The sequence below is a fragment of the Pristiophorus japonicus genome, chromosome 15, assembly GCF_044704955.1.
Source record: "Pristiophorus japonicus isolate sPriJap1 chromosome 15, sPriJap1.hap1, whole genome shotgun sequence".
NCBI classification, from domain to species: Eukaryota; Metazoa; Chordata; class Chondrichthyes; family Pristiophoridae; genus Pristiophorus; species Pristiophorus japonicus.
The window spans coordinates 31,901,885-31,927,881 of NC_091991.1; the positions used below are offsets into that span (position 1 = coordinate 31,901,885).

At 46.7% G+C, this 25,997-nt stretch overlaps 1 protein-coding gene across 3 annotated transcripts in view; it reads right to left on the reverse strand.

Annotated features, from left to right (window-relative positions):
• Positions 1-25,997, reverse strand: part of c15h12orf56 (chromosome 15 C12orf56 homolog) — a 113,328-nt gene that overhangs the window by 76,070 nt on the left and 11,261 nt on the right. For all 3 annotated transcript variants that reach the window (XM_070900277.1, XM_070900275.1, XM_070900276.1), the window contains one exon: positions 6,230-6,407. In XM_070900277.1, coding sequence (XP_070756378.1) covers positions 6,230-6,407 — 178 coding nt within the window. The remainder of the gene's footprint in view (positions 1-6,229; positions 6,408-25,997) is intronic.

The following is a 25,997-nucleotide window of genomic DNA, read 5'->3' on the forward strand; positions in this document are numbered from 1 at the left end:
CAAATACATTACAATGTAGTTTTGTGACATTACAATTATATTTTTGACGGTCAGTATACTGAAGTATACAGTACCTTCTACGCATTGTAAAGTTAGAACAGGGAGCTCACAATCTAACGAGTTCCACCCCAAAATAAAGCACTCGATAAGCACACGAGGGAGAAAGGAATTGAAAAACACACTGGGGTTAGATGAAGAGGGGCGAGAGGAGGCTCAAATGGAGCACAGACTAGTTGGACCGAATGGCCTGTTTTGTTGCTATAGATTCATTGACCCCAAGTTTTCACATGATTTACTCCTAATTTTTAGGAGCAACTGGTGTAGAACGGAGTATCTTAGAAATCGGAATTCTCGTCATTTAGTTTGCTCCAGTTTTAGTCAGTTTGAACAGTTTCACTTTGGCACAGAATTTTTTTTTCAAAAGGGGGCGTGTCCGGCCACTTACGCCTGTTTTCAAAGTTTCGTCAGTGAAAACTTACTCCAAACTAACTTAGAATGGAGTAAGTGAAGATTTTTGTACGCTCGAAAAAACCTTGTCTACACTTTAGAAAATCAGGCATAGGTTACAAATGGGGGAGGGGGGGTTTAAAAGGAAGTTTACAAACATTAAACACTTCAGTTTTACAAATAAAGAGCCATCATCAATAATAAATGATAAATACATCAATAAATCAACCAATAAATCAATCAAAAAAAATTAATAAGAAATAATTTTTTTTTTAAATCAATAAATAAAACATTTTCTACTTACCGACTGCAGCACTGGGAGCCCTCCAACAGCGTGCTGGGATGCCCCCCCCCCAGTGTGTCTCTGTCAGTGTCTCTATCTCTCTCTCTGTTTGTCTGTGTGTGTCTCTCATTCTCTGTCTGTCAGTGTCTGTGTTTCTGACAGTGAGGGGAGGGGGAGGAGGAGGGTAGAGGGAGAGAGGGGGGGAGCAGGGGGAGGGACGGGGGAGAAGGGGGAGGGATGGGGGAGAAGGGGATAAAGGGGAGAAGGGGGAGAAAGGAGATGGGGGGAAGGAGATGGGGGGGGAAGGAGAAGGGGGGGAAAGGAGAAGGGGGAGGGAGGCTGAACAGGCCGGGCCCGAGACATCAGGCAGGGCCCGTCCCCAGCACCAGATTTACAGGTAGGTGGCGTTGGGTCGGGTCGGGGGGGGGGGGGGGGGTTGGGAGGGAGGTCGGTTCGGTTCGGGTCGGGGGGAGGGAGGGAGAGGGAGGTCAGGTCGGAGGGAGGGAGGTCAGGTCGGATCCAGTCCGGGGGGGGGGGGGGAAGCGGGAGTCGGGTCGGATCCAGTCCGGGGGGAGCGGGAGTCGGGTCGAGTCCGGAGTTGGGTCGGGTCCAGTCTGGAGGCGGGGGGGTGGGGGTGAAGCGGGAGTCGAGTCGGGTCGGGAGGAAGCAGGAGCTGGGCGTGGGAGGAGCCTTATTCACGTAGCCCCAGTGAGGCCATTCGGCCAGGGCTAGGGGCTGCGTGCTTCGGGCCCCTCCCACACAGTTTTGGGCGGCTGGAGCTACTGCACTTGCGTGCCCACTGTAGCGCGCATGTGCAGAGGTCCCGGCACTGGTTTCAGCGCAGGGACTTGGCTCCACCCCCTACAGCTCGTGCTGCGCTGCGCCGAGGGCCAGAGGACCTGCAGGGAGGTGGAGAATCTGGAGGGTTTTTTTTAGGCGCACTTTGTGGCACGAAAAACGGCCGTCCAGGTCGGGACTGCGCCATTCTAGGCGCGGCTCGAAACTTGGGCCCTATGTAATATGAAAAACATTTTGCATGCTCAGTTACTTGCATCAAATTACATAGGATAGGATTACATAGGATATACGACACAGAACCAGGCCATTCAACCCCACCAGTCCATGCCGGCATTAAGGCTCCACTCGAGCCTCCTCCAGTCTTTCCTCATCTAAATCTGTCAGCATAACCCTCCATTCCCTTCTCCCTCATATGCTTGTCTAGCCTCTCCTTAAATGCATCGATACTATTCGCTTCAACCACTCCCTGTGGCAGCGTGTTCCACATTCTCACCACTCCCTGGATAAAGAAGTTTCTTCTGAATTCCCCTATTTAATTTTTTGGTGACTATCTTATATTGATGGCCTCTAACTTTGTTATACACTTAAGTATGCATATATGCTTACACACTTCACCTACCTTTTATTGTATTCTGCTATGCAAAGGTCGTTACATTACGATTGCATGAGTCACATAACCACAGCCTAGCTGTTGTGGTACTGGACGAGCAACGCAGAGGTCACGAGTTCATAATTCCACTGCTGAGTTCAATAAATCTAATAAATGGTGTGCTGGCACCAGAAAATGACCATGAAATCTGCTGTCTTGTAATAAAAATCCAACTGATTCACTAATGTCCATCAGGACCTCCGTGTGACTCCAGGCCTAGAGTATGTGGTTGACTCTGCGGGCCCCTTCCCTCAAGGCCTGTTATCACCAGAAATCGGCGGCCACGCTGCGGAGTGCAATGGCCGCCGACTTTTCGTGTGATGGCCGCCATTATCAAAATTCCACTCCTGTGGTATCCCGGCGGTGACCCACTCCCCCCACCGCTCCGCTGCTGCCGATCCATCCCAAGTGCGCCATCAGAGTGCGCACCGCCCATGGTCTCCCCCTCCGACGGCAAAATCCCACCGAGAACATCTTCCTCCCACCGGGCGGTGCCAAAAGCTGCTTTTTTGAGACGGTGCAGTGAGGCTATGGCTTCCCATTAAAGGGGAGAGCGCACTGCCGCTGCCGCCATGTTATTTGTGTTATCAGCCGACTGCCAGGTCGGGCCGACAGTTATGCCCCGGGTACAGCCGGGCCGCCAACAGACAGCCTGGCACCCCCCTCTTGGGTGCCATGCCACTGGAACGGCCGAAACCCTCCCTGGCGCCCCCGAGTTTTAAAATCACGCAGGCTCTCCTCTTTAATTGAAGGCGAGAGCCGTGGTGACGCGGCACAGTGATGATGTCATCAGCGCTACGCTGATGACTGACAGCGACAGACACTCTGCCCCCCCCCAAACTTCCGCCCCTCGAGGGTGCTCACTGCCACGTACCCTGCCCCCATTATCACCGACTTCTGGTCCGCCGAGAAAAAAAAAGCCAAAGAGCGGAATTTCGCTCAAGAGGCCACCGCATCCGCAGAGTCAACCACATACTCTAGGCCTGGAGTCACACGGTAAAAACAATAGAAACAGGATAGGTGCGCCCCATTTCCAGCGGGGGGCAATTTCGGCCACTTAATGTCCTCACGGCAACGAGTGACGGGCAATAAAGAACTTAGATTTCTACAGCATCATCCACGACCTCAGGACATCCCAAAGAGCTTTACAGCCAATGAAGTTCTTCTGAGGTATAGTCGGTGGGAATAAATGCTGCCTGGCCTGTGTCCCCACATCGCAAGAGCAAATATAAAATATACACTGGTCTCCCGATCTGACAATTTATTTGTATCTTTACAACAGTAATTATTGCATCCGTCACCACATTGTGACAGACAGGTCGGCCCATTTTCCTCTCTCTCATTGGCACTATTCTACTTTCATCGTTGCCCGACTGCACACGGTCTTTCTCCCGCTTCCAGCTTTCCCCCAATCGCATTCCAGCAAAAATCCCATAAACTGCACAGTCTCATCACACCGAAAGCAAGTGTCTACCCAATCACAATCCAGCTAGTAGGCATTCTCAGAGATACACCGAACAGATGTTCGCTGTAGTTTTTGGCCCTTTCACAGGCTGCGTGGCCTATTCCATTTTTCACACGTGGGCGGTTAATTAGAATCATAGAAAGAATCATAGAAATTTACGGACAGAAGGAGGCCATTGGGCCCGTCATGTCTGTGACAGTCGCAAAAGAGCGATCCAGCCTAATCCCATTTTCCAGCTCTAGGTCCGTAGCCCTGCAGGATACGGTGCTTCAAGTGCACATCCAAGTACTTGTTAAATGTGGTGAGGGTTTCTGCCTCTACGACCCTTTCAGGCAGTGAGTTCCAGACTCCCATCAAGAAATTTTCCCCCAAGTCCCCTCTAAACCTCCTACCAATTACTTTAAATCTATGCCCCCTGGTTATTGACCCCTCTGCTAAGGGAAATAGGTCCTTTCTATCCACTCTATCTAGGCCCCTCAATAATTTTATACACCTCAATAAGGTCTCCCCTCAGCCTCCTCTGTTCCAAAGAAAACAACCCCACCCTATCTAATCGTTCCTCAGAGCTAAAATTCTCCAATCCAGGCAACATCCTCGTAAATCTCCTCTGTACCCTCTCTAGTGCAATCATATCTTTCCTGTAACGTGGTGACCAGAACTGCCCACAGTACTCTAGCTGTGGCCTAACTTGTGATTTTTACAGTTCAAGCACAACCTCCCTGCTCTTATATTCTATGCCTTGGCTAATAAAGGCAAGTATCGTGTATGCCTTCTTAACCACCTTATCTACCTGGCCTGCTACCTTCAGGGATCTGTGGGCATGCACTCCAAAGTCCCTCTGTTCCTCTACACTTCTCAGTGTCCTACTATTTATTGTATATTCCTTTGCCTTGTTAGCCCTTTCTATTGAACAGCCACTGAACGGTCTGCTCGGGACCCCGAGAGTGCTGTGCGGCCACGCAGATTAACAGGAACACTGATCCCAACCCACGATACACAGCCCTTAAAATAAAATTAACCACATGACAAATACAAACACAGATATTAAAAACAAAACCACAAAACATTCACACTGACCCATAATTTGGGTTCAAATTTCCCCCCCCACCTTTCTCCAGCTCTTCCCAAACACTGCAATGTCAGCACCCTAAACTCCCCCGGACACTGGGAGCCTCTTCACATCTCAGCCCACCCGAATACTTCACAATCCCCCACCTGGTGAGTTGACGGTCTGTGCACGGAGGGCCGATGTCATTAAACCAAGTCATCACCCATCTCTAAGGTAACGCTCTGCTTCCTCTCCACAGATGCTGCCTGACCTGCTGAGATTTCCAGCATTTTCTGTTTTAATTCCAGATTCTAGCATCCACAGTATTGTGCTTTTGTCAAAAGTAAAACAGTTCAATTCTCAGGAGCCACAGGGCTCCATCCATTGTGCAAAAGGAGCACAGCCCAAACCACTCCCCACCAATGTCTGGGTGTGCGGTCCCCTGTAAGGGGTTGCACAGACCACAGTTTCACGCTCGCGCAAAATGTAACGTTGAAACAGCCGATCCCAGGCTGCGCGGGAACAATGGAGAGCCGCGCGGCTGCGCAGCTTAGAGGGAACGTTGCTCCCCACCTGCTCAATCCCCCACATAACTGCAATAAACATGGAGGGGGGGAGGGAGGGAGGGAGTGTTGCTAAGGCAAGAGAGAGCGAGAGAGAAAGAAAAGGGAGGGGAAAAATGCAATGTAGTCACAGATGAAAAGGAAAAAGTAGTAAAGGAGGGTATATAGAAAGGAGGCATTTATATAGCGCCTTTCATGACCACCGGACATCTCAAAGCGCTTTACAGCCAATGAAGTACTTTGAGTGTCGTCACTGTTGCAATGTGGAAACCACGGAGCCAATTTTGCGCACAGCAAGTTCCCGCAAACAGCAATGTGATAATGACCAGATCATCTGTTTTTATGTTGATTGAGGGACAAATATTGGCCAGGACAAATATAAGAGAGAGAGAGAGAGAGAGAGAGAGAGGGGGAGAGAGAGAGACAGAGAGAGAGAGAGAGAGACAGAGAGAGAGACAAACAGAGAGAGAGAGAGAGAGAGAGAGACAGAGACAGAGACAGAGAGAGATGCACAAACAGACAGAAAGGGAAAGAGGCAGACAGACAGACAGACATCATCATCATAGGCGGTCCCTCAAACGAGGATGACTTGCTTCCACATGAGTTCACAGATGTTTCAATGAAGGACCCGATGTTCCAGTCCTGAACTTCAATTGAGAGGGTGGAAGATGCCTGTGTGTGGATTTTTGTAACGTGTGGTGACCGTTGCACATCAGCCACCACACGGGCTTGACAGACAGACATACACAGAGAGACAGACAGACAGACAGATAGAGAAGTACAAATTTTAAAAGATCACTTAAAACTGTATTTTTAACAACCAGATACTTCCTGCAGCAAACACCACTGGGTCAGGCTAGCCTCGTTCTGTTGAATTGTCAAGTTTAATCAATTCCCATTGTAACAGACCCATTAGGTTTAATTGCTCTCCAATCGGGGCAATTTCTATTTGTATTCGGGTGACTACAGCGCGTACCTTCCTCTTGGCTCAGGCCACCAAATTTCCTTCTGCCACTGATAAGAGAAGGTAAATATTTATTGCCGCTGACTTGGATTTTGTGCTGTTTCTTCTCTGTCCGTGAAATATAAATGATACGGATGTGTTGTGCAGATTCACGATCTTGTCCGCTCAGAAAATCAGGGTAATCGTCTACCTGAAAGTACACAAAGGTTTACATAGGATTACATAGGATATACGGCACAGAAACAGGCCATTCGGCCCAACCAGTCCATGCGGCGTTTATGCTCCACTCGAGCCTCCTCCAGTCTTTCCTCATCTAACTCTATCAGCATAACCCTCTATTCCCTTCTCCCTCGCATGCTTGTCTAGCCTCCCCTTAAATGCATCTATACTATTCACTTCAACCACTCCCGTGGAGACGAGTTCCACATTCTCACCACTCTCTGGGTAAAGAAGGTTCTTCTGAATTCCCTATTGGATTTCTTGGTGACTATCTTATATTGATGGCCTCTAGTTATGCTCCTCCCCACAAGTGGAAACATTCTCTCTGTATCCACTTTATCAAAGCCTTTCATAATTTTCAGAATGGCAGGCAGTGACTAGTGGAGTGCCGCAGGGCTCAGTGCTGGGACCCCAGCTCTTTACAATATACATCAATGATTTGGATGAAGAAATTGAGTGTAATATCTCCAAGTTTGCAGATGACACTAAGCTGGGTGGCTGTGTGAGCTGTGAAGGGGACGCTAAGAAGCTGCAGGGTGATTTAGACAGGTTAGATGAGTGGGCAAATGCATGGCAGGCGCAGTATAAAGTGGATAAATGTGAGGTTATCCACTTTGGGGGCAAAAACGCGAAGACAGAATATTATCTGAATGGTGGCAGATTAGGAAAAGGAGAGGTGCAATAAGACCTGGGTGTCATGGTTCAAAAGTCATTGAAAGTTGGCATGCAGGTATAGCAAGCGGTGAAGGCAAATGGTATGTTGGCCTTCATAGCTAGGGGATTTGAGTTTAGGAGCAGGGAGGTCTTACTGCAGTTGTACAGGGTCTTGGTGAGGCTTCACCTGGAATATTGTGTTCAGTTTTGGTCTCCCCAATCTGAGGAAGGACGTTCTTGCTATTGAGGGAGTGCAGCGAAGGCTCACCAAACTGATTCCTGGGATGGCTGGACTGACATATGAGGAGAGACTGGATCAACTGGGCCTTTATACATTGGAGTTTAGAAGGATGAGAGGGGATCTCATAGAAACATACAAGATTCTGACGGGACAGGACAGGTTAGATGCGGATAGATTGTTCCCGATGTTGGGGAAGTCCAACCAGGGGACCAGGGGACAAAGTCTTAGGATAAGGGGTAGGCCATTTAGGACTGAGATGAGGAGAAACTTCTTCACTCAGAGAGTTGTTAACCTGTGGAATTCCCTGCCGCAGAGAGTTGTTGATGCCAGTTCACTGGATATATTCAAGAGGGAGTTAGATATGGCCCTTACGACTAAGAGGATCAAGGGGTATGGAGAGAAAGCAGGAAAGGGGTACTGAGGGAATGATCAGCCATGATCTTATTGAATGGTGGTGTAGGCTCGAAGGGCCGAATGGCCTACTCCTGCACCTATTTTCTATGTTTCCTATTTTCTATGCAAGACCTCTATTAGGTCACCCCTCATCCTTCTTTTTTCAAGACAAAAAAAAAGAGACCCAGCCTGTTCATCCTTTCCTGATGTGTATACCTTCGTATTTCTGGTATCATCCTTGTAAACGTTCTCTGCACCCTCTCCAGTAACTGTATATCCTTTTCATAATATGGGGTTTAGCATAACTTCCCTACTTTTCAATTCTATACCTCTAGAAATGAGTCCTAGTTCTTGGTTTGTTAACCTGTGTCGCAACTTTTAGCGATTTGAGTATTTGTACTCAGAGATCCCTTTATTCCTCTAACCCACCTAAACTCGCATCCTCCAAGTAATGTGACCTCCCTATTCTTCCTACCATACGAGTGAGGAAAACTTTTGTGCTTTGTTGTACATACGTAGTAACGCTATTTCTATTTTTTCGTAAAGCAATAAATGCATATTCAACAGTTATAAACTGTCTCCAGCAGTTCCACTGCATTTACTGTTTATATCTTCATTCAGTTGAAGGTTGTCGGCAGTGGAAACCGAGCAATTTCCCCATTTCAGACAACCAATGTCAGCACTGAACACCTAAACATTGAAAGCCGATGCTGTAAATCTGAAACAACAGCAGAAAGTTAAGAAATTGGGAAACAGGATTGCGAGGATGATACCAGAACTGAGCAGTTAAAGCTATCAGGGAAGACTGATCAGGCTGGGGTTCCTTGCTCTAGAAAGGCGATCTGATACTTCTGTACTGTTCTAGGACATGCACCTCGTGAAACGTTCGCCCAATAGGAGAGCAGCTGGGCATGGAGGTCAGCAAGCCCAGTTCAAATTTTAATTGACCACAAAATGTGAGAGCCATGATTCAGGCTCGCGAAGATCTGTGCCCTCCAGGCAAACAAGGTTCTGCCCCAAAGGTGATAAACTCTACCCCACTCTTTCTTCCCTGCCCGTTGACAATTGGTCACATGCAAGGGAAAAATATGTTCATGAGCAAGACTCAGTTCATTAATATAAAAAGGGGCCTTCTGAGAAAGGTGCACAATGCAGAATGCTGTGCCTGTATTAATTATGGTTCATTTAAATTGAAGTTCAACATCAATGAAAGCACTGAAATTATGCTGAATTCAAAATGAATGAAGTAGTAAGGAAACTGGCTTTTGATGTTTATTGATCAGTGGTTTCAAAAACATGGGCCCAGATTTAACGGGGCCTATGACAGCGACAGCATACGCCGTCACAAGTGCTGTGAATGCCCCACAAGTTACGGTGAATTCCGCAAAAACCCGGAACTTACGATCTGTCAAGGTTTGCCTCGACAGATCTACTGCTGGTGCAGAGTTGGGCTGTTTGCCCGACTACTGCCCAGTGAATTCCCACCCAACCCGAACGCCTGGTTAAAGCAGGTGCAAGGCCTTCTTTTACTGGTGTAAGGGTTAAAATAAATGTTAAAATATATATATATTTTTTTAATGGTTTAAACATTCAGTTACATTTAAAATTAGTTTAGGTAAATGTCCTGTTTTAAAACGTTTAAATTTTTTTTTAAAAATGTTTTTATTTTAAATGTTTAATTAAAGGGTATTTTCAATAATTTTGAACCTGTGATCATTTATTTTTATTTCAGTGGTGTGAAATTGTATTTTTTCGGGGATTCCTATTATGCTTCTGGGGATTCCGTAGGTAAATGGAATCCTCATAATCATAATAGAAATCCCCCTGTGACTCAGTGGGGAGCACTCTCGCCTCGGAGTCAGAAGGTTGTGGGGTCATAGTCCCACTCCAGAGACTTGAATACAAAAATCTAGGTTGACACTCCAGTGCAGTGCTGAAGGAGTGCTGCACTGTCAGAGGTGCCGCCTTTCGGATGAAATGTTAAATCGAGATGTCCTGGCCAATATTTATCTCTCAATGTCACTAAAACAGATTATCTGGTCATCATTACATTACTGTTTGTGGGAGCTTGCTGTGCGCAAGTTGGCTGCCGTGTTTCCCACATTACAACAGTGACTACACTCCAAAAGTATTTCATTGTCTGTAAAGTGCTTTGGGATGTCCAGTGGTCGAGACAGGCACTATTTTTCCCCGATTGGTTGTGCTGGCCCATGTGACCCCAGGGACGCTGGCGAATCGTGTGCACCCCTGGGACACGTGGGGCCTTTACGTGGGCAGACGGCCACACACCCGGCCCCAAGCTCCGGAGACAGCGGGTAAGCCTCCGACCCGCAACTTCCAGGCCGAGGTGCTGAGACTGAAAAGCACAACCATCGAATATGTTAACCTGCCTATCTGCTAAAATGATGAACGCAGCCAATCAGAGTGGAACAGACCGACTCCCGCGAACTGTCAATTATTGTTGCAACGAAACAAACACCTTTAAGGGAAAAGCAAATAGCTGAGGTTCATTTTCCACCAATTCAGGCTCTGGCACTTCAAACTCAACATGTGAAGAACACCTGAATGGGAACTAGCTCTGAGCATGTTTTCTTAACCTGAATGGATTAAACAAATAAACCCAGACCGTCTGCCCCATAATTGCTGTCAGGGCCTGTTTTCAACAACCTTCCGATATTTAAAACCTGCTCAGCTTTCAAAACACGCACATCTTTCCTTTCATCTAGCAGCTGCAAGAATGGCTGAATGATGAATGAAGGAAAGACAACAAAGCCAGGCTTCCGCTGGTATTATTCTTCTTAAAATTTCCCATTGCTTTAGTTTATTTCATGTGATATTTTTTCATTTTGGTGCACACACACACGTACCCGTGTAGTCTTCAGCTGGATCTCAGTAAGTTCAGCGACTTCACACAGTCGATCGTCACTGCACAATACCCGTGGGTCTCACTTTAAAAAAAAAATGTGTTCCTGTGTCGCTGGCAAGGCCAGCATTTATTGCCCATCCCCAATTGCCCTTGAGAAGGTGGCGATGAGCCGCCTTCTTGAACCGCTGCAGTCCGTGTGGTGAAGGTACTCCCACAGTGCTGTTAGGGAGGGAGTTCCAGGATTTTGATCCAGCGACGATGAAGGATTCCAAATTAGGATGGTGTGTGACTTGGAGGGGAACGTGGAGGTGGTGGTGCTCCCATGCACTTGCTGCCCTTGTCCTTCTAGGTGGTAGAGGTCACGGGTTTGGGAGGTGCTGCCGAAGAAGCCTTGGCGAGTTGCTGCTGTGCAACTTGTAGATGGCACACACTGCAGCCACGGTGGTGGAGGGAGTGAATGTTTAAGACGGTGGATGGGGTGCCAATCAAGCAGCTGTCAAGCTTCTTGAGTGTTGTTGGAACTGCACTTATCCAGACAAGTGGAGAGTATTCCATCACACTCCTGACTTGTGCCTTGTTGATGGTGGAAAGGCTTTGGGGAGTCAGGAGGTGAAACACCCACTGCAGAATACCCAGCGTCTGACCCGCTCTTGTTGCCAATCATAATTGTAGCACTCAACTTTACCCAGGACGCTCCTTTTAAATTTCAGTTGCTCATTCATGTGTCCATTGTTGCTGCTGCTGGGTGTAACTACCTATTATCGTGACCCCTTACTTGAAAGTGCATGCTGTGAATATCATGGGAGGGTAGATTTTGGCTGGGTGGTCTTGTGTTGAACTTGCTGAGCAGCACTCAAAGTTGAGGAAGATAATGTATAATGGGAGCGGTAACTTAGTGGTTATGTTACTGGATTAGTAATCCAGAGGCCTGGACTAATGATCCACAGACACAAGTTCAAATCCCACCATGGCAGCTGAGGAATTTAAATTCAGATAATTAAATATATCTGGAACTTTTTTTAAAAGCTAGTATCAGTAATGCAACCAGTGTGTCAGGAAAAAAAACTGCTTTACTAATGTCCTTGCCCAGGCTGTGAGAATTTGAATTCAGTTTAAAACAATAAATCTGAATTAGTAAAAAGTGATTTTATTGTCATAAAAACCCAATTATCACGTCCTTCAGTGAAGGAAATCTGCCGCCCTTACCCGGTCTGGCCGATATGTGACATTTAATTGGCCTAGCAACTCACTCAGTTGTGCCAAACCACTGCGACAAAATCACTGTGGGGTTACCTTCGCCACACGGACTGCAACGCTTCAAGAAGGCAGCTCACAATCACCTTCTCGAGGGCAATTCAGGATGGGCAATATATGTTGGCCTTGCCAGCAACGCCCACATCCCGTGAATGTATTTTTAAAGAACACCGTAAGCACCTGCTCCTTGAAACCATTTTTAGCTGCCTTTTCATATTAGATCTTTTTGGGACAAGCATGGACACCCAGAATCACAACCAGCACAGATGGCAGAAACATTTAATACAGAAATGTTGTCTTTTTTAAAATAATAAAACCACCAAAAACCACAATGTCTACAGATAAATAAAATACAGCAGTATAGTGACAGACAGGACATTGGGTAAGGATATGCTTATTTGTACTGCAAAAATGGCCGCCATGTTCCACTCTTTGTCAATGATTGGTCCCCTTGGAGGATAAGCCACACCCTGAAGTTTCACAGGAAGGTGTCACTGAACAGTCCATTCCCAAGGTCTCACTGACTTTGCAAATTGTAACTCGATCCTTTGACTTCCTGAAGCAACAGAGGACAGAGCTCCCCAGAGACAGCAAGGGCCAGCCGAAGTGCCTTACACTAGTCAAAGTACATCCCTCCCCCAGCCGAAGGGGAGAGAGTCAGAGCCTCAGGTCCTGTTTCTCGGCACCACGTGGATGGAATGATTCAGCTGGGGTGGGGGGGGGGGGCGGACGCGGAGCTTGTTGCCTGTCCGTCAAAAACGTCCAGTGCTTGGTGGGGGGGGGGACGGGGGTGGTGGTGGCGGCTGGACAGACATCTGTCTGTCAAAAAAAATGCAGTACAAATAGTTAGTCCCGTTGGGTAAAGCATTCAGAATGTACAAATACTGCTATAAAACTGCACTGTTATCAAAACATTTTAACAGTCAAGTACAAGAAATGATCCCTTTCTAACAACTAACACAAAAGAGAGTTAGCTATACAAAGTACTCCAATTCTTTATTTTCTCATGCTCGGATAGTAAATAAATGGCCTGACCTGTATTTGATGGTGTTGGTTGGAGGAAGAATGTTGACCAGGACACCACGAGAACTCCCTGCTTTTCTTTGAATGGTACCACGGGATCTTTGTACCTACCTCAATGGCCAGATAGAGCCACGGCTTTATCCGAAGGAAAGTAACTTAGATAATACAAAAATAAAGAAAGACGTCCCGAAGCACTTTACAACAGTGACTACACTCCAAAAAGTACTTCATCAGTTGTAATGGGAGAAATGCAGCAGCCAATTTGCACACAACAAGCTCCCTCACACAGCAATGTGATAACGACCAAAATCAGTTTTAGTGATGTTGATTGAGAGATAAGTATTGGCCAGGATAACGGGGAGAACTCCCCTGCTCGTCTTCAAAATAGTGCCATGGGATCTTTCACGCCCGCCTGAGAGGACACACAGGGCCTCGGTTTAATGTCTAATTCGGAAGACGGCACCTCTGACAGTGCAGCACTCCCTCAGTATTGCACTGGAGTGCCAGCCTAGATTTTTGTGCTCAAATCTCTGGAGTGGGACTTGAACCCACAACCTTCTGACTCAGAGGGTGAGAGTGCAACCCACTGATACACGCAGCATTACAGCAGTAGTGCACTGAAGTGTCAGCCTAGAATACATGCTCAAGTATCTAACTCGGTGTTAAATACATTCGTTGACTGTATCTGTGGTCTTCTGAGGCAATCGCCCACGTTCTCACAATGCTTTGTGTAAAGTTTTTTGGGAATTTGCTTTTAACTGCCCTCGGAATTAACTCAAATTCTAAGATTATGGTCCAGGGATGCACAGAGGTCCTTTACAAGCAGGAGGAGCCAGTATTCATCTTCCCGGGCAATTTATGTCATTTTAAAACACCTTGGTCAGAACACTTCTTAATTCACCTACAGGAAATATTACCCAACTTTACTCAATCTGTCATTACAACTCAGCCCATCTCCGGTATCATCCTGGAAATCATTACTGGAATTTCAACCATGCCTTATATCCTCCCTAACAAAAACAACTTGCATTTATATAGCATCTTGAACATAGCAAAATGTCCCAAGGTGCTTCACAGGAGCATTATCAGACAAAATTTGACATCGAGCCTCATAAGGAGATATTAGAACAGCTGCTTGGTCCCAGAGGTAGGTTTTAAGGAGTGTCTTAAAGAAGGAGAGAGATTTAGGAAGGGAATTCCCGAGCTTAGGGCCTAGGTAGCTGAAGACATGGCCGCCAATGGTCGTGCGATGTGCCTGTATTTATGTACAGAAAAGCACAGCTTACATAATGTTTGTAGTTATTTAAGCACCACAAAGTGAAATAACCAACAAACGGCCAACAGTCCTCCTGTTTATGCATTTTAACGTTTTTCTTTCATCTTTAAGATGCTACACTGTATTCCCCTTTCTAAAGACGTAAGAAATTTAGGCAAGTAAAGGTTGTTATGATTAGACCATCTCTGATTTTCGTTGCTACAAAAACAGATTATCTGGTTATTATCACATTGCTGTTTGTGGGAGCTTGCTGTGCACAGATTGATTGCCGCGTTTCCCACAATACAACAGTGACTACACTCCAAAAGTACTTCATTGGCTATAAAAGCACTTTGAGACGTCCGGTGTTCGTGAAAGGCGCTACATAAATACAAGACTTTCTTTCTTTCTTTCCCCACTTCATAGAAATGTCCTTACTGTAATCTATGAGGTTGTCCCAAGTGTTTGTACCGAGGTGAGATCGCCTGTATACCTATTACATTATATTGTGTGACTGATTTGTGCTTATATTGCTGATTTTCTAAATTTAAACTTAATTTATAATTATGGTACAGGTTGAACTTCCCTTATCCGGGACCTGGCCTGTGCCGAATAATGGATTTTGCCAGATGAGGGGAGGTCAGCGGCCCGAGGTCAGAGAGGGAAGGGATGGGGAAAGAGGAGGTGGTCGGCGCCCCGGGTAGGCACCGAGTGTCAGAGCGGCCCCAAAGTCGGGGTGCAGGTTGGCCGCATTCTGCGCATGAGCCCCCGGATGGTGCCAGATATGAGAGTCGCGGATATGGGAGGTTCAACCTGTATATATTATTTAATTTAATTATAATTAATCTATATTATACAGATTTTACTATTGTATACTTCTTATTATATTATTTACAATGTAATTAGAATTTATTTTTTTAGTTTTTTCGCCTGTGTCTATCTGCATGCGCATTATGGTTGCCGCTTCAGACTCAAGCCTTTAACCTCTTTTTACACGTCCTTCTCTCGCTTTTTCTCTCTTTCCCTCAATGGTCAATATCTAACGTGTTGTAAAATTGTTGTGAAGCGCCTTGGGACGTTTTACTACGTTAAAGGCGCTATATAAATATTATCTTAACATGTAAATTAGGGTGTTTGGATTGTTGAATAGACCATTGTCCTCCAAAGAAATATGAAGCTCGGAAATATATCTTTTGAAAAAGAAACTGATGTAGTTAAATGATTCTGCAGTTTGAGATAGTTTCCCTAAATATTGTCTGGTATACAATCATAGAAATTTATCGCACAGGAGGAGGCCATTCGGCCTATTGCGTCTGCACTGGCCGAAGAAGATCAATCCAGCCTAATCCCACTTTCCAGCTCTTGGTCCGTAGCCCTGCAGGTTATGGCACTTTAAGTGCACATCCAAGTACTTTTTAAAATGTGGTGAGGGTTTCTGCCTCTACCACCCTTTCAGGCAGTGAGTTCCAGACCCACACCACCCTCTGGGGGAAAAAATGTCTCCTCAACTCCCCTCTAAACCTTCTGCCAATTACGGTAATCTGGTGTGGTCTAGTATAGAATCAAAGTAATCCAAATTAACATTTCATATGTTAAATACTTTCCATCATTCCTTGAAATGTTGGAAATGTAAGTAAGGCTTCAAACAACATCTGAAAAAATAAAAGCAGGTTGCAAGTAAACAGATGTGACTGCATTTCCATTACTTAGTAATCTATAGTTTAGTTCCACTCCAGCGGGGAGCTTGTTGAGCGTGAGATGAAGCACTGCAGCGAGGAAGGTCGAGAAGAGGGTTGGCGCGATGACGCAGCCCTGCTTGACCCCAGTACGGACGTTGATTGGGTCTGTGGTGGACCCGTTGTTCAGGATCACAGCTTGCATGTTATCGTGGAGCAGGCGGAGGATAACGACAAACTTTTGGGGGCAGCCGAAACGGAGGAGGACGCTCCATAGTCCCTCGCGGATAATAGTGTCAAAGGCCTTTGTAAGGTCAAAATAGGCCATGTACAAGGGTTGGTGCATTTCTCTTGCAGTTGTCGCGCCGTAAAGATCATATAGGACCAGTGGGAACCTGTTCAACCTTCATCACCTCCACGCCATATCCAAGATCCTCTGTCGTCGAGCTACAATACGTGGATGACGCTTGCGTCTGCGCACAGAGGCTGAACTCCAAATCAGTCACCATCTTCACCGAGGCATACAAAAGCATGGGCCTTACACTAAACATCCGTAAGACAAAGGTCCTCCACCAACCTGACCCCACTACACAGCACTGCCCCCCAGTCATCAAGATCCATGGCACGGCCCTGGTCAACGTGGACCACTTTCCATACTTCGGGAGCCTATTATCAGCAAGGGCAGACATCGACGACAAGTATCAACACCGCCTCCAGTGTGCCAGCGCAGCCTTCGGCCGCCTGAGGAAGAGAGTGTTCAAAGATCAGGCCCTCAAATCTGACACTAAGGTTATGGTCTACATGGCTGTAGTGATACCCACCCTCCTGTATGGCTTAGAGATGTGACCATATACAGTAGATCCCTCAAATCGCTGGAGAAATGCCACCAGCGTTGTCTCCGCAAGATCCTGCAAATCCCCTGGAAGGACAGGCGCACCAACGTCAGTGTCATGTATCTTACTTTATTATATATAACTGTATCCTAACATGCTATACATGACTGTAATAAGATATGATCTGTAACCACCAGCATACCTTACCACCAGGGGTGCACTTGCAAGAGACAGGTATATAAGGACAGGTCTTAGGCAAGTGCAGCATTCCAGAGCTGTGAAATAAAGGTGCAGGTCCAGAGTGACCTTGACTTCACTATATGCCTCGTGTGAATCTGTACTGAGGGGACAGGACAGTGGCGGCGGGTTACGGGATTACAGAATCCACAGAATGGCGAACAACGGATCAGATGAAAAGTACAATGCGGGAGACAATTGGGAGGACTTTATAGAAAGGCTCCAGCAAAGCTTTGTAACCAAAGACTGATTACGCGACGATAAGGCAGACAAGAGAAGAGCCCATCTCTTCACCAGCTGTGGCTCGAAAACATACGCTTTAATGAAGGATCTGCTGGCACCCGAGAAACCAGCAAGCAAGTCATTTGAAGAATTGAGCACACTGGTAAGAGACCACCTGAAGCCAGCGAGCAGCCTACACATGGCCAGACACAGGTTCGACAACTACAGACACTGTGTGGGCCAGAGCATACCCGACTTCGTGGCGGAACTTCGGAGGTTGGCTAGTTTATGTGAGTTCTCCGATGAACTGAGGAGAGAAATGCTGAGAGACTTTTTCATTGAAGGAATAGGCCACGCAGGCATATTCCGAAAGCTCATAGAGACCAAGAACCTGACCTTAGAGGCAGCAGCACTGGTTGCAGACATTCTTGGTAGGGGAAGAAGAAACTACGTTGATTTACAATGCAGGTACGACAACTAACGAAATATCGGAACAAGAAGTTCACAGCATTCACACACACAGACAAAACTGGGAGAACAGGCTCTCGACAGCAGGCAGTGGCGCCAGAAGCCATCAAGGGCCACAGGAACGGCCGTTCACACCTCATCAACCCACAATGCGAGCAATCAACTACAAACTGAGAGAAGCTCAAGAGAGATCAGCCAGAAGCAGTCTGTGCTGGAGGTGTGGGGGTGGGCACTCGTCAAGGGGATGTCGATTTCAGCAGGCTGTTTGCAGGAACTGTGAATATACAGGGCATTTGGCCCGCATGTGCAACAAAACGTCAGCTCGGCTGGTATACGAATCGGATGGGTCGGAAAGCGGACCAAAAGACGGTGGGGACAGTACCCGGGACACTGATGTACAGCGGGTCAACACGATCAATGGCTGCTGCTCCTACAACAGGACGCCTCCTATAATGATGAGGGTCCTACTCAATGGGATATCTGTCAACATGGAGCTGGATACGGGAGCGGGTCAATCTCTCATGGGCGCCCAACAATTTGAACAACTGTGGCCACATAAAAGAGACAGACCAAAACTCACAAGGGTCGACACAAAACTAAGGACTTATACCAAAGAAATCGTACCAGTCCTCGGCAGCGCCATGCTCTCTGTCACACACGAAGGGACAGTGAACCGACTTCCCCTGTGGATTGTCCCCGGAGACCCCCCAGCACTGCTGGGGAGAAGCTGGCTGGCAAAACTAAACTGGAAATGGGATGATGTCCATACCATGTCATTAGAGGAACGGACCTCCTGCTCAACAGTTATAAAGCGATTTGAACATCTCTTTCAGCCAGGTGTGGGCACTTTCAAAGGGGCCAAAGTCAAAATCTACATCACACAGGATGCTAGACCGGTCCATCACAAGGCCAGAGCTGTACCCTATGTGATGAGGGAAAAGATTGAACACGAACTAGACAGGCTTCTGCGGGAAGGTATTATATCACCTGTGGAATTTAGCGACTGGGCAAGTTCCATCGTCCCAGTCATGAAGCCTTATGGATCCGTACGAATCTGTGGGGACTACAAATCTACCATAAACAGAGTCTCCCTACAGGATCGGTGCTGGGACCACAACTGTTTACAATATACATAGATGACCTGGAAGAGGGGACGGAGTGTAGTGTAACAAAATTTGCAGATGACACAAAGATTAGTGGTAAAGCAGGTTGTGTAGAGGACACAGAGAGGCTGCAAAGAGATTTAGATAGGTTAAGTGAATGGGCTAAGGTTTGGCAGATGGAATACAATGTCAGAAAATGTGAGGTCATCTACCTTGGAAAAAAAAACAGTAAAAGGGAATATTATTTGAATGGGGAGAAATTACAACATGCTGCGGTGCAGAGGGACCTGGGGGTCTTTGTCCATGAAACTCTTTTTGGGCAGAATCCCCAAAAGTTAGTTTGCAGGTGCAGCAGGTAATCAGGAAGGCGAATGGAATGTTGGCCTTCATTGTGAGAGGGATGGAGTACAAAAGCAGGGAGGTCCTGCTGCAACTGTACAGGGTATTGGTGAGGCCGCACCTGGAGTACTGCATGCAGTTTTGGTCACCTTACTTAAGGAAGAATATACTAGCTTTGGAGGGGGTACAGAGACGATTCACGAGGCTGATTCCGGAGATGAGGGGGTTACCTTATGATGATAGATTGAGTAGACTGGGTCTTTACTCGTTGGAGTTCAGAAGGATGAGGGGTGATCTTATAGAAACATTTAAAATAATGAAAGGGATAGACAAGATAGAGGCAGAGAGGTTGTTTCCACTGGTAGGGGAGACTAGAACTAGGGGGCACAGCCTCAAAATACGGGGGAGCCAATTTAAAACCGAGTTGAGAAGGAATTTCTTCTCCCAGAGGGTTGTGAATCTCTGGAATTCTCTGCCCAAGGAAGCAGTTGAGGCTAGCTCATTGAATGTATTCGAATCACAGATAGATAAGATTTTTAACCAATAAGGGAATTAAGGGTTATGGGGTGTGGGTGGGTAAGTGGAGCCGAGTCCACGGCCAGATCAGCCATGATCCTGTTGAATGGTGGAGCAGGCTCGAGGGGCTAGATTGCCGACTCCTGTTCCTAATTCTTACGTTCTTATGTTCTTATGTTGGATCAGTACCGCTGCCCAGAGCGGAAGACTTATTTGCCACATTGACTGTAGGTAAACCTCTCTCAAAACTAGACCTCACATCTGCGTATATGACGCAAGAATTGACCGAGGAATCCAAACTACTCACCACCATCAACACACATCGAGGCTTTTTCATGTACAATCGATGCCCATTCGGCATCAGGTCGGCAGCTGCCATATTCCAGTGCAACATGGAGAGTCTGCTCAAGTCCATCCCGGGGACGGTTGTATTTCAAGACGACATACTTATCACGGGCAAGGACACCGACTCCCATCTCCGTAATTTGGAGGAAGTACTAAAGCAGTTGGATCGGATAGGCCTACGAGTCAAGAAATCCAAGTGCCTGTTTCTCGCACCCGAGGTTGAATTTTTGAGCAGAAGGATTGCCGCTGATGGAATCCGCCCAACAGAGTCCAAAACAGAAGCAATTCGCCTGGCACCCAGGCCCCGGAATGTCTCAGAACTGCGCGCCTTTCTCGGGCTACTCAATTACTTTGGGAACTTTATGCAGAACTTAAGCACGCTGCTGGAGCCTCTCCACATGCTACTTAGGAAGTGGTGCGATTGGTTTTGGGGGACGCCCAGGAACGCGTCTTCAATAAGGTACGCAACCTTCTGTGTTCCAACAGTGTTTTGACTTTCTTTGATCCAGGTAAAAAGCTAGTTCTCACATGCGATGCATCAGCATATGGGGTCGGGTGCGTTTTGCAACATGTCAATAGTGCGGGAAAATTACAACCCATAGCTTATGCCTCCAGGTCGCTTTCGCGAGCGGAGCGCAGGTACGGAATGGTAGAGAAGGAGGCGCTCGCGTGTGTGTACGGTGTCAAAAAGATGCACCAATGCCTTTTCGGGCCCAAGTTCGCATTAGAAACCTACCACAAGCCCCTCACGTCCCTCCTATCTGCGAGCAAGGCAATAAACGCCAACGCCTCGGCGCGAATTCAACGGTGGGCACTCATGCTGGCGTCCTACGACTATACCATAAGGCACAGACAACTGTGCCGACGCGCTCAGCAGGCTACCCCTGGCGACCACGGAAGGGTCTGACGAACAGGACTGTGAGATAGTCATGGCAATCAATGCCTTTGAGTCCACAGGTTCGCCCATGACGGCTCGCCAAATCAGAGCCTGGACGGCCAGCGACCCCACGTTATCCTTAGTAAAAAGATGTGTCCTAACCGGTGACTGGGCAGAGGCTCGCGATGCCTGCCCCAAGGAATTAAAATCCTTTCACAGGCACATGCATGAGCTATCACTACAAGCAGACTACCTGATGTGGGGCAGCTGAGTAGTCATGCCTCTGCGAGGCAGAGAGGCATTTGTCCGGGAGCTCCACCGCGAACACCCGGGATCGTTCTCATGAAGACCATAGCCAGATCCCACGTCTGGTGGCCTGGTATTGACACGAACTTGGAGCTCTGCGTCCGAAGGTGCACCATTTGTGCCCAACTCAGCAATGCCCCCAGGGAGGCTCCACTGAGCCCCTGGCCTACCAAACCGTGGTTGCGGGTGCACGTAGACTATGCGGGCCCATTCATGGGCAAAATGTTCCTCGTAGTTGTAGATGCATTTTCAAAGTGGATCGAATGCACCATTTTAAACTCGAGCACAACCTCTACCACTGTGGAGAGCGTCGCAACCATGTTTGCAATGCACGGAATCCCTGACATATTGGTCAATGACAATGGTCCGTGCTTCACCAGTGCAGAATTCCAAGACTTTATAATTGACCACGGCATAAATCACATCAAGACGACACCGTTCAAGCCGGCCTCCAACAGCCAGGCGGAGAGAGCAGTGCAAATCATTAAACAAGGCATGCTTAAAATCCAAGGTCCCACGCTGCAGGGTCGCCTGTCGCGACTGCTGCTGGCATACAGATCTCGTCCGCACTCACTGACTGGGATCCCCCCCGCGCAACTGTTGATGAAAAGGACTTTAAAAACAAGGTTCTCATTAATCCTCCCAGACATGCACGAAATCGTTGAGGCAAAGCGCCGTAAGTGACTGAGTACCATGACAGAAATTCGAGGGAGAGATGGAATGAGATAGGGGACAAAGTGTTTGTACTAAACTGTGGCAGGGGTCCCAAATGGCTTGCAGGGACAGTAACGGGCAAGGAAGGAAACAGGCTACTGGTAGTACAAATGGACAATGGCAAAACCTGCCGGAGGCATGTAGACCAAGTCAAAAGCAAATTTACCAACAACACTGCGGAGCCAGAGGCAGACTACAATGTGGAACTCGCACCACACCTGGTGGACAGACAGAGGGAACAACCTGAGGAAAGGGCAATCCCAACAGACAGCCCAGGCGAGTCAACAACAATCACACCAATCGAAACAGACAGCCCAGGCGAGATACCAGCAACCACACCCAAAGAAGAACAGACACCAAGGCAAACAACTGAACCACAACTCAGATGCTCCACACGAGAGCGTAGACCACCTGAGAGACTGAACCTATAAAGACAATAAGACCTTGGGGGAGGGTGATGTCATGTATCTTACATTATTATATATAACTGTCTCCTAACATGCTATACATGACTGTAATAAGATATGACCTGTAATCACCAGCATACCTTACCACCAGGGGTGCACTTGCAAGAGACAGATATATAAGGACAGGTCTCAGGCAAGTGCAGCATTCCAGAGCTGTGAAATAAAGGTGCAGGTCCAGCGTGACCTTGACTTCACTACATGCCTTGTGTGAATCTGTACTGAGGGGACAGGACTTTACAGTCAGTGTCTTTGATCAGGCCAACATCTCCAGCATCGAAGCACTGACCACACTCGACCAGCTCCGTTGGGCGGGCCACATTGTCCGCACGCCCGACACAAGATTCCTAAAGCAAGCGCTCTACTCGGAACTCGTACACGGCAAGCGAGCCCCAGGTTGGCAGAGGAAACGTTTCAAGGACACCCTCAAAGCCTCCTTGATAAAATGCAACATTCCCACCGACACCTGGGAGTCCCTGGATAAAGACCGCCCTAAGTGGAGGAAAAGCATCCGTGAGGGCGCTGAGCACCTAGAGTCTTGTCGCCGAGAGCATGCAGAAAACAAGCGCCGCCAGCGGAAGGAGCGTGCAGCAAACCAGACTCGCCACCCACCGTTTCCTTCAACTACTGTCTGTCCCACCAGTGACAGAGACTGTAATTCCTGTATTGCACTGTTCAGTCACCTGAGAACTCACTTTTAGAGTGGAAGCAAGTCTTCCTCGATTTCGAGGGACTGCCTATGATGATGACTGAGTAATCCACTCGTTCGCTGATTAACATATCACAGATCAATAATACCAAACACAAAGCAGTAATTATGTGCAAGTGGAAATAAATCTCGCCTAAAATAGAAACTGTGCCTGGCATACTCGGTTATTACTTTTTAACCCTACTAGATTCACAGATGGAAGCACTTGTATTCAGCGAATGCCAATTAAAATACATAAACAGGAGGCTTTTTGCTGGTTATTTCACTTAAGAAGTGCATGTCGGAAGTGCTTTTCTGTACATGAATAAAGAGGCTCTCGTAGAGAAAAAGAGGAACTACAGACCAGTTAGCCTGACATCAGTAGGAGGAAAAATGCTAGAATCTATTATTAAAGATGTGGTAACAGGACACTTAGAAAATAATAATAGGATTAGGCACAGTCAACACGGATTTATGAAAGGGAAATCATGTTTGAATTTCTTTTGAGGAGGTAACTAACAGAATAGATAAGGGGGATCCAGTGGATGTGGTGTATTTGGATTTTCAGAAGCCATTCGATGAGGTGCCACACAAGAGGTTATTGAACAAAATTAGGGCTCATGGAATTGGGGGTAATATGCTAGCATGGATTGAGGATTGGTTAACGAGCAGAAAACAGAGAATAGGAATAAAGAGGTCATTTTTGGGTTGGCAGTTTGTTACTAGTGGGGTGCCACAAGGATCAGTGCTTGGGCCTCAGCTATTCACAATCTATACCAATGATTTGGATGAGGGGACCAAATGTAATATATCAACGGCGCACAAGATTAAAGGATGTTTTACTAGAAAACATCGCATGAGCTTTCTTATGGTGACAAATATATACACTGAAAAGGAAATACTTGCATTTCTATAGCGCCTTTCATGACCACCAGACGTCCCAAAACGCTTTACAGCCAACAAAGTACTTTTTTTTAAATGTAGCCATTGTTGTAATGTAGGAAACACGGCAGCCGATTTGTGCACAGCAAGCTCCCATAAACAGCAATGTGATAATGACCAGACAACCTGTTTTAGTGATGTTGATTGGGGGATAAATATTGGTCCAGGACAACAGGGAGAACGCCCCTGTTCTTCTTCAAAATAGTCCCATGGGATCTTTTACATCCACCTGAGAGAGCAGGCGGTGCTCGGTTTAACGTCTCATTTGAAAGACGGCACCTTCGACAGTGCAGCACTGCACTGGAGTGCCAGCCTAGATTTTTGTGCTCAAAGTCTCTGGAGTGGGACTCGAACCCATAACCTTCTAACACAGAGGCGAGGGTGCTACCGAGCCACAGCTGACATGTAGACATTAGTTACAAAACCACATTTTCTTTAAAAGAAACAGAAAATGCTGGAAACACTCAGCAGGTCAGGCAGCATCTGTGGGGAGAGAAACAGAGCTAACGTTTCAGGTCAATGACCTTTCGTCAGAACTATTTCGAAGAAGAGCAGGGGAGTTATCCCTGGTGTCCTGGCCAATATTTATCCCTCGATCAACATCACTAAAGCGAAATATCTGGTCATTATTACATTGTTGTTTGTGGGAGCTTGCTGAGTGCAAATGGGCTGCCGCGTTTTCTACACTGCAACAGTGGCTATACTTGAAAAGCAAAAGGCGCTATATAAATGCAAGTCTTTCTTTTTTTCCCTCGCGCAGTTCCTTTTTCAGTGTCAATGCAGTACGTTAAGTTTCTTGGGATCTTCATACTGCACATGAATATTTTATTGCCACTTAAAGTAATTGTAAACATGCAGATCGCAGACATCAATTATTCAAAAACAGCAAGTCAGTGAAAGGGCTCAGGATTTTAAAAAACATTCAAGGTTCCAAGATCCATAAAAAACACAACTTTTATTTATATAGCGCCTTTAACATAGTGAAACATCCGAAGGCACTTCACAGGAGTATTAGGAGATAAAAAACACAAAACTCGGAACACTTGTTTCTGCTATTTCTTCATAAGAGTTTACACATTACTTTAATAGCAAAGTTAATTATATTTATTCAAACCGGTCTTTAACTGGCCTGTAGTCCCTGTGTTGATTCAGTGTACAGATGTTTGTCATCTTGTGCACCATTGATGCAGCTAAATATATTGCTTAAACAAACAACTGTCATAATGCCATCTCTGGGTGCTCCATGTACAGGAATACTATTCAAAGAAAGGGTAAACTCACAGTTATATTGTGGGGAGGGTGCGGAGGGAGATATGGAGCCACATTACTCAGTCCACATAGACACCGAGAAACTCCACGCCGGGTTCCTGACTCCTTAGCACCCACCAGAACTTTGTGGGTTCAATCTGGAGACTTGAGCCCATGTTCTAGGCTGACACTCCCAGTGCAATGCTGAGGAAGCGCTGCACTATCGGAGTTGCTATCTTTCAGCTGAGACGTTAAACTGAGGTCTCTTCTGCTCTTTCAGGTAGACGTAAAAGATCCCACGCCATTATTTCATAGAAGAGCAGGGGAGTTCTCCCCTGTGTCCTGGCCAATATTTATCCCTCAACCAACATCACTAAAAAAAAAAAAATCAGATGATCTGGTCACAATCACATTGCTGTTTGTGGGAGCTTGCTGTGTGCAAATTAGCTGCCGCGTTTCCTACATTACAAGTGACTACACTTCAAAAAGTACTTTGTTGGCTGTAAAGCGCTTTGGGACATCCTGAGGATACGAAAGGCGCTATATAAATACAAGTTCTTTCTTTACTGACACTTCACAGCTCAGGTATCCTTCACACCCTCAAAAATTAGCACTGGCGAACCAGCTATTCCCATTTATTTACAAATACCACTTTAACGTCCTACTGTTGTCAAAAACAAAGTATCTTACTTATATTCAATCAGATCACTAATACTTCGCATCCTACATCAGTGCAGAATGAGTTCTGTGTTGTGTCAGCATAAGTGAAAGAAGCCTGTTCTGCCATTCAATGAGATCATGGCTGATCTGCGACCTAACTCCATATACCCGTCTTTGGCCCATTTCCTTTAATACTTTTTGTTAACAGAAAGCTATCAATCTCCGATTTAAAATTAA